The sequence below is a fragment of the Durio zibethinus genome, chromosome 23 (assembly GCF_047325235.1).
Source record: "Durio zibethinus cultivar Kanyao isolate XHJ-2024 chromosome 23, ASM4732523v1, whole genome shotgun sequence".
Lineage (NCBI taxonomy): Eukaryota > Viridiplantae > Streptophyta > Magnoliopsida > Malvales > Malvaceae > Durio > Durio zibethinus.
Window position 1 is genome coordinate 13,817,914 of NC_143184.1, and position 9,371 is coordinate 13,827,284.

At 46.8% G+C, this 9,371-nt stretch overlaps 1 protein-coding gene across 1 annotated transcript; it reads right to left on the bottom strand.

Moving 5' to 3' along the window:
* Window positions 1-7,046: 7,046 nt before the first annotated feature.
* Window positions 7,047-7,900, bottom strand: LOC149512235 (uncharacterized). Its single transcript, XM_089752226.1, has 4 exons — window positions 7,805-7,900; window positions 7,639-7,701; window positions 7,413-7,475; window positions 7,047-7,259 (listed from the first exon to the last, which is right to left on the bottom strand). Exons 1-4 carry the CDS (start codon window positions 7,898-7,900, stop codon window positions 7,047-7,049), a joined length of 435 nt encoding a protein of 144 aa, XP_089608352.1.
* Between the last annotated feature and the right edge of the window lie 1,471 nt (window positions 7,901-9,371).

Below are 9,371 nucleotides of genomic sequence, written 5' to 3' on the forward strand. Positions count from 1 at the left end.
CTAGCTTTTGGTTGGTGTGACCAACCACGGCTAACACTATCGACAACTGATGTTGGCCTCTTGTTGCCTCGGGATGTTACTTTAGACACCTCCCTAATAGGTGCTAACCTCGATGATCGATGTTTCCTCGAGCTTTTCCTTAGCGGGTGCCTGGCGCTTGATCCCCAAACACCTCTTTGGTCCTTGGTTGGTTTAGGCAATGGCATCCACCACCATTGATGGTAGATGCTGGCCCATTGTTGCCAAGAGATGTTACCTCAGACACCATATGGATGCTAGCCCAATGATAGCATCTGGCCCTTAGCTGGTGTGACCAATCGCATCCAATACCATTGGTAGTAGATACTTGTGTCATGGGTCGAGACTTAACCTTTGAACCCGCGTGACTATGGGACTTGAGCATCCACTCATCCGATGTCTCAGATCAGCCTTCTTGCCACGGTTTAAGCTTTGTTATATATTGTCTGCTTTGGCCCCCTGGCCTCATGGTTTTGTCTTACAAAAGATGCCTCACAAGGAAAAGATGGTGTAAACCCTTTTATACCCCAGTGACTTGCTTTTATATCTGATGTGGGATTCAGGACTCCTTCCTTAGGTTTGTGACATTCTTTCCCACCCAACCTCGTGATGCTCTCATCACGGAGGCTAGCCACCCTGCCTACCTCCCTTGAGGCGCTTGGCATGGGTCGAACGATTTAGGACTGGCTCCGATACCACTAGTCATAGGTCAACACTTAAGCTTTAAACTCGTGTGGTTTTGAGACTAAAAATTCCACTCATCTGATGTCTTAGATCAGCCTTTCTGCCACAGTTCACATCTTTGTGAGGTATTATCCACTCTGGCCCCCTGGCCTCACGATTTTGTCCTATAAAAGGTGCTTCACAAAGAAGAGATGGTGTAAACCCTTATACCCTAGTGACCCTCTTTTTATATCTGATGTGGGATTCAGGACTTCTTCCTTAGGTTCGTGACACTTGCACGTTGTTGCCCTGAGAAGTTACCTCGAACACCTTTCTAGTAGGTGTTGGCCCTTAAATGCCTGATGTTGCCTTAAGCTCCACCTTGGCTAGTGCCTGGCACTTGATCCCCCAAACACCTTTTTGGTCCTTGACTGGTGCAACCAGTCACATCCACCACCATTGATGCCAAATGCTGGCACGTTGTTGCTATGAGATGTTGCCACAGACGCCATCTGGATATTGGCCCATCAATAGCATCTAGCCTTTGCCTAGTGTGGCCAATCACGTCCAACACCATTAGTGGCAAATGGTGGCTCATTGTTGCTTGGGGATGTTGCCTCAGACACTTCACTGGCGGGTGCTGGGCTCTTAGCGCTCGATGTTACCTCGAGCTCCTCCTTGGTGAGTGCTGGCACTTGATCCCTCAAACACCTCTTTGGTTTACGATGGGTGAAGTTGATTATGTCAACCACCTTTGGTGGCAGATGCTATCTTGTTGTTGCCTCGAGAAGTTACCTCAGAGTCTATCAGGATGGTAGCTCATTGATAGCTTTTGGCCATTGGTTGATGCAGCCAATCGTGTCCAATACCATCAACAGTAGATGTTGGCCCGTTGTTGCCCTAAGATGTTACCTAGGACACTTGCCTAGTAGGTGCTGGCTTCTTGGTGCCTAATGTTACCTCAGCTCTTTTTGGGTGGGTGTTTGGCACTTGATCCCTTGATCATCACTTTGGTCATTGGCTTGGGTGGCCAATCACGTCAGCTACTATCGATAATAGATGTTGGCTTGTTGTTGCCCCAGGATATTTCCTCAGACACCATCGAGATGTTGGCTTGTCAACAATGTCTAGCCTATGGTTGGTGCTGCCAATCATGTCCAACACTATGACAATAGATTTTGGCCCATTATTGCTCTAGGATGTTGCCTCAGATACCTTCTTGGCAGGTGCTAGCCCCTTGAGCTCTTCCTTGGTAAGTGCTGGCACTTGATCCCCCAAACACCTCTTTGGTCTATGATGGGTGAAGTCGATTGTGTCAACCACCTTTGGTGGCATATGCTAGCTTGTTGTTGCCGTGAGAAGTTACCTCAGACTCCATCGGGATGCTAGCTCATTGATAGCTTTCAACCTTTGGTTGATGTGACCAATCATGTCTAATACCATCAACAGTAGATGCTGGCATGTTGTTGCCCTGAGATGTTGCCTCGAACACCTACCTAGTAGGTGCTGGCTTCTTGGTGCCTAATGTTACCTCGAGCTCCTTTTAGGTGGATGCCTAGCACTTGATCCCCTGATCACCTCTTTGGTCATTGCCTTGTGTGGCCAATCGCGTCAACCACTATCGATAATAGATGCTGGCTTGTTGTTGCCTCGGGATATTACCTCAGACAACATCGAGATGTTGGCTTGTCAACAATGTTTGGCCCATGGTTGGTGCTGCCAATCGGGTCTAACACCATGATGGTAGATTTTGGCCCACTGTTGCTCTAGGATGTTGCCTCAGCTACCTTTCTGGCAGGTGCTAGCCCCTTGATGCTCAATGTTGCCTCTAGCTCCTCATCGGTAGGTCTATGGCATTTGATCCCTTGAACACCTCTTTGGTCCTTGGTTGGTGTGACAATCGCATCCACCACCATCAACAGAAGATGCTAGCCCATTGTTGCCCCGGGAGGTTGCCTTAGACATCATCTGGATGCTGGCCTATCGACAACGTCTGGAACTTAGCTAGTGTGGCCAATCACATCCAACACCATCAATGGTAGATGTTGGCCCATTATTGCCTTAAGATGTTGCCTTGGACATCTCTCTAATGGGTGCTAGCCCATCGGTGCTTGATATTGCCTCGACCTCCTTCTTGGCAGGTGCTTGGTGCTTGATCCCCTGAACACCTCTTTGGTCTTTCGTTGGTGTAGCCAATTGTGTCCACCACCTTCGACAGCATTTGCACCATCGACATGTAGCCCTTGGTTGGTGTGGCCATTTGTGTCCAACACTATCGAAGGCAGATGTTGGCTCGTTGTTGCCCTGAGATGTTGCCTTGGACACCTCCCTAACGGGTGCTAGCTCTTTAGTGCCTGATGTTGCCTCGAGATTTTCTTTGGAGGGTGCCTAGTGCTTGATCCACCAAACACCTCTTTGGTACTTGGTTGGTGTGGCCAATCACATCCACCACCATTGATGGTAGATACTTGCCCATTGTTGCCCCTGGATGTTTCCTTGGACACCATCGAGATTTTGGCTCGTTAACCCTATTCGGCACTTGGCTGGTGCAGCCAATCGCATCCCACACGATTGGCAGTAGATGCTAGCCCGTTATTGCCTTGTGATGTTGCCTTGAACACCTCTCTACTAGGTGCTGGCCTTTTAGTGCCTAATGTTGCCTCGAGCTCCTTTTTAGCGAGTGCTTGGTGCTTGATCCCCCAAACACCTCATTTGTCTTTAGCTGGTGTGGTCAATCACATCTACCACCATTAATGGTAGATGCTGGCCCATTGTTACCTCAGGATGTTACCTCGAACACCTTCTGGATGCTGAGCCATTAACAGTGCCTGGCCTCTAGTTGTTGTGGCCAATGGTGTCCAACACCATCGATGACAGATACTGTCTCGTTGTTGCCCCAAGATGTTACCTCAAACATGTTCTTGGTAGGTGCTAGCCCTTCAATGCCTGATGCCCGATGGCCCTTGGCTAGTATGGCCAGTCATGTCCACCACCATCGGTGGTAGATGCAGGCTTGTCACTGTCTCATGGGTCAAGACTTAAGCTCTAACTTGCATAGCTCTAGGACCCAGGCATGCACTCATCCGGTGTCCCAGATTAGCCTACCTATCTTGGTTCACACATTTTTGAGTTATTGTCCACTTTGGCCCCCCTGAACTCACGGTTTTATCCTATAAATGGTGCCTCCCAAGGGGAAAACAGTGTGAACCCTTATATACCCCAGTGACCCTTTTTTTATGTTCGATGTGGGATTCAAGACTCCTCCTTAGGTTCGTGACATTCTCTCCCATCCAACTTCGTGATGCCCTCGTTATGGCTAGCCACCCTACCTACCTCCCTCGAGGTGCTTAACATGGATTGAACGATTTAAGGCTGGCTTTGATCCCACTTATCATAGGTCAAGACTCAACCTTCAGGCCCACACGGCTCTAAGACCCATGCATCCACTCATCTGGTGTCCCAGATAAGCTTAACTACCACAGTTCATACCCTTGCGAGGTATTGTCTGCTCTGGCCCATTCTGGCCATACAATTTTGTCCTATAAAAGGTGACTCATAAGGGGAAGGTGGTATGAACACTTATATACCCCAGTGACTTTCCTTTTATTTCTGATATGGGATTTGGGACTCCTCTTTAGGTCCGTGACATTCTCCCCAACCTAATCTCGTGATGTCCTCATCAAAGAGGCTAGCCACCCTACCTACCTCCTTCGAGGCACTTGGCATGGGTCAAACAGTTTAGGGCTAGCTCTGATACCACTTGCCATAGGTTGAGAATCAACCTCTAGCCCACATAGCTCTAGGACCCAGGCATCCACTCATCCGACATCCCAGATCAACCAACCTGGCACAGTTCACACCTTTGCGAGGTATTGTCCGCTCTAGCCCCCTTTAGCCCATGATTTTGTCCTACAAAAGGTGCCTCACAAGGAGAAGATGGTGTGAACCCTTATATACCCCAGTGACCCTCTTTTTATGTCTGATGTGGGATTCATGGCTCCTCCTTAGGTTTGTGACATGTCACAGGCTCCGACCATAGACTCCGAATCCTTAGGCTTGGAATCACCTCTTACTAGCCTAAGTTAGCCTAAAACACAAGTGAGCCACCACTAGAACAAAAGATAAAGGTAGAATGTGTAAGTTTGTGAGAAATAAAAAAACAAGATAGCTTGTTGGAATATGATCTGTATTTACTGAAAGAAAAATACATGATGATGTACAAATGAGGGTAGAGCAGCCATTTATTTATAGTTAAGGCTTCCAGCTACACTTATGGCTAAATACTTAGAATCAAGGCTAATATCAAGGAATTACAAAGATTACAATCAATCAGGATTCTATCTCCTGAATTAAAGGGTCAACCAAATTTGCTAGAAGGCTCTTGCTAATCCTGAGGGCTTCTAGAAGATCCTCTTATACATATCCCCTCTTGTGCCTTTCTAGATGTGGTGTGGGTATCATACAGGCTAGGACTTGGCTGTGCAAGCTAGCCTATAGGCTGTGCAGGTAGTCTAGCCTTCTCTCCAAGGCTTTGTACACAAACCCCCTAGTACGCCTGGTGTGTAACCCTCAACCTCGAGTGTGCGTGCTGGTGCGCCTGATGTGCCTGGTGCACCTGCCTAGGGCATGACATTCTCCCCCACCTGATTGCATAATGCCTTCATTGTGTCCCCATTATGGTATTGCCTGATCTGATCGCCAAATTGCCATAAGTCCTTTGCTGGTTCCTAGCTCGTCTCACTGTCTAAAAGTCCTTTCCAGCACACCAAGTACTCCTGTCTTGGTTGGTAGTTCTTTTACTTCACCTTCTAGTTAGCTATGATGCTGTGGACCTCCTTTTCATATGAGACCCTTGCTCCTAATAGTGCACACTTTGACTCTACTCACTCAGATCTCCCTCATCCTAAGTAACAGCTTGAGTATGCTTACATGGAACACCGAGTGTACCTTCAGCTTGGCTGGCATATCCAACTTGTAAGCAACCTTGCCTACCCTCTTGACTACTCGTAAAGGTCCTTCATACCTCTAGACTAGGCCTTTGTGCAACCCCCTATGGTGCACAATGGGATGCAGGTTCACCAAAACCAAGTCTCCAACTAGGAACTACACGTCCCACCTATTATGGTCTGCCCACTTCTTCGACCTCTTTGCCGCCTTATAGAGGTAGACTCTGGCCAAGTTAGCTTATTCCTACCAAGCCTTCACAAACTTGTATGCTACTAGATTTGGCCCTATATAACCTGTAGGCATTGAACCGGGTGTTAGTGGTTGTTGACCTGTCATAACCTCAAATACGCTCTAGTTTATTGCCTTGCTTCTTTACAAGTTGTAAGAAAATTGGGCAACATCTAATAGCTTTGGCCAGTCCCTTTGCATGGCACTCACATAATGCTTGAGGTCGACCTCCAATAGTCCATTCACACACTCAGTCTGTCTATTGGTCTATGGATGCATGCTAGTGGAAAAGTTCAAGTCTAACCCCAACAGCTTAAACAACTCAGTCTAGAACCTACCCATGAAATGCTCGTCTTGATCACTAACAATGGTCCTTGGCATTCCCAGTACTTAACCACATTTTTCAGGAACAATCGAGCTGCCTCCTCAGTTGGCCACTCTTTGGTTACTAGAATGAAGATTCCATACTTGAAAAACATATCCACCACTACCATGATGCTTCCAAACCCTTTTGCTTTGGGTAGACCGACCATAAAGTCCAGAGAAACACTCCCCCATGGTTGCTTTGGCACTAGCAATGGCTTCAAGAGACCACTTGGTTTCTTGAGCTCCACTTTGTCTTGTTGGCACACAAGATAAATCTTCACATCAACCTCCACATCGTCCTTCGTGTACGGCCAATAGTATCAGTCCTCTATCAATGCCAAGGTGCGGCTCACTCCTGGATGTCCAGTCTACCTTGAGTCATGGCACTCTTGTAAAACTTTACTGCAAAGCTTTCCATGTTGTGGTACAAATAGTCTATTACCCTTGATGTATAACAAACCATTTACACCTAAAACTGCCTAGTCTTACGTTGCTGGGTGCACTTCATGAAAGCCTTGATTGTAAGATCATGCATAAGTCCATCATTGATACGGTACCAGTGACCCCTCTGGCTAGCTAATGGTAGCAAGGTTAGCCTTTCTGCTTAGGGCGTCTGCCACCAAATTCGCCTGCCCTAGCTTGTACTCCATCTAGAAATCAAATTTTGTAAGAAAATCTAACCATTTTGCCTGCTTGGGGGATAGCTTCTTCTGTGTTTGCAAGTACCCAGTTGCCAGATTGTCCATTCTAACCATAAACCTCGACCTTAATAGGTAATGGTGCCAAGTACGCAAGCAGTGCACCACTACAGTCATCCCCTTCTCCTAGACCATGTACTTGCACTCAGTCTCATTTAGCTTCCTATTCTCGAACGTGATTGGATGTCCCTTTTGCATCAACATGCCCCTTATTGCATAGTCTAATGCATTCGTATGCACCTCATACAGCTTGGCATGGTCTAGCAAGGCCAACACTGGCTCCTCAGTCATAGCTTGCTTCAATTGATCAAAGGCTTCCTGGCACGCTGTGTTCCACTCCTATACTCTCCCTTTCTTGAGCAAGTCAGTCAATGGCATGGCTATTATTACTGAGTGGCCTTTGATGAAGTGCCTGTAGTAGTTAACTAGCCTAAGGAATGACCTCAACTCAGTGACCTTGGCTAGCGGTTCCCACTCTAGGATGGCATGCACCTTGCCTTCATCCATGCGCATCTTGCCACTTTCCACTGTGTGGCCTAGGAATGGGATCTCTTGCTAGGCAAATAAGCACTTCTCCTTCTTGACATATAGCTTGTGCACCCATAACACCTCGAACACCTGCCTCAAGTGGTCTACATGCTCTCCCAAAGTTTGGTTGTAGATCACAATGTCATCCAAATAAACCACAATAAACAAATCAAGGAATGACTGAAAATACCTTGTTCATAAGGGTGTAGAATGTAGCTGGGGCATTCATGAGTTTGAATGGCATGACCAACAACTCATATGAACCATACCAAGTGACACATGTTGTCTTTTGCTCATCTCCCTTCGTGATCTGGACTTGATAGTAGCCTGAACTCAAATCCAACTTGGTGAACCACCTTGCCCTTCCAGGTTGGTCGAACAAGTTCGCAATGAGTGGGATAGGATACTTGTTTTTGACGGTTAGCTTGTTCAAAGCCCAGTAGTCTATGCATAGTCACAATGACCCATCATGCTTGCATTGGAATAAAACTGGTGCACCATATGGTACCTTAGATGGCCCGATGAAGCTAGCATCAACTAACTCTTTGAACTGCTTCCTTAACTCCTCCAACTCTGGTGGGGACATTCAGTAATGGGCTCTAGCTGGTGGCTTGGCCTCGAGCACCAACTTGATCTTGTGGTCCACCTTTCTCTTAGGTCGTAGCTTGCTAGGCAGCTTTGCGAGCATCACATTGCTAAAAGACTTCAGGACCTTTAACACCTCTAAGGGTGAACGGTCTCTTTCTCCCTTGGCTTCTCATACTTCAGGGCTGCCAAAAAGGTGTCCTCATCTCTACTTACTGCTCTGGCAAATTGGATGGCTGACACCACACTCAACCCAACTCTAGACCCTCGCCTCAATGGTACTAGGCATTGGCACCATGCATCCAGGATACAAATACAATTGGTAAAAAGCACAATGAGGGTGTTAATTCGAACAAGAAAATCTAATCCAATCACAAACTCATAGTCATCAAGGGGTATTACCTCAATGGTTTCTTGCCTTTCTAGTCTCCAAGTTGCAAATCCACTCCCCGCAAAACTCCAATGGCTAGAACCTCCTTGGAGTTCACTGTCTTAATGGTACCAGTCCCCTTCTGCACCTTCAGTTCGAGCTTTTGGGTTCTATCACCTAAAATAAAAAGATGTGAGGCACCTATGTCTACCAGTGTGCTCACCTTCTAACTCGTAACCATTAAATCTGTAAACATCAAGCCGTTTGGCTTACGACTCACCTTACTATGGATAGCATTGAGCACCAAAGAACCAAGCTTTACTGCCCCTACCTTTGGCTCCTCGTCAGACTCCTTGTCTATAGCAGCTAGCTTGCCCTTCTATAGGCAATTGTATGCTATGTGGCTCCCTCCACATAGGTAGCATACAAGTGGCTCTCACTTCCTCTTCATTTTCCACTTGCCTACTGGTGGCTTCCTCTTACCATCCTTATCTGAATGGTGTTGGTCCCCATATTTGGACTACCAGTCATGGTCCTTACCCTTGGATAGCTTCTTCCGATCCCTCTCATCCTTGCCCTTACCCTTGGGTTTGGAAGACTCAAACTTGTTCAAAAGCTTAAACTTTATCAAGGATTTAGTAGTAGTCACGACTTTAGCTAAGTCATGAACTCCCTTCCGTTGTAGTTCATGCTTCACCCATAATTTCATCCCATCCATGAAAGCAAATAGGGCATCCTTCTCACCTAGATCCAAGATATGTAGCCTCAGTTTAGAGAATTTCTAGATATAACCCCTTATGTCCCCTTGTTGGCTCAACCTGTGGAACTTTACCTATGCCTCATCATTAGCATACTTTGAGTAAAATTACTCCCTGAACTCCTTTTGAAACTCTGTCTAGGTTCCAATCTTGGCATCATCATGCCTCAAATCATCACACCTGCACCTTCACCACAATAAGGCCACATCA

Coding starts and splice junctions, on each gene's coding strand:
- LOC149512235 (XM_089752226.1), bottom strand. CDS start 7,900: ATGCATAGACTACTGGGCTTTGAACAAGCTAACCGTCAAAAACAAGTA. Junction 7,702..7,804: donor GACCAACCTGGAAGGGCAAG/GTGGTTCACCAA, acceptor GGTTCATATGAG/TTGTTGGTCATGCCATTCAA. Junction 7,476..7,638: donor TCTACACCCTTATGAACAAG/GTATTTTCAGTC, acceptor TTATTTGCCTAG/CAAGAGATCCCATTCCTAGG.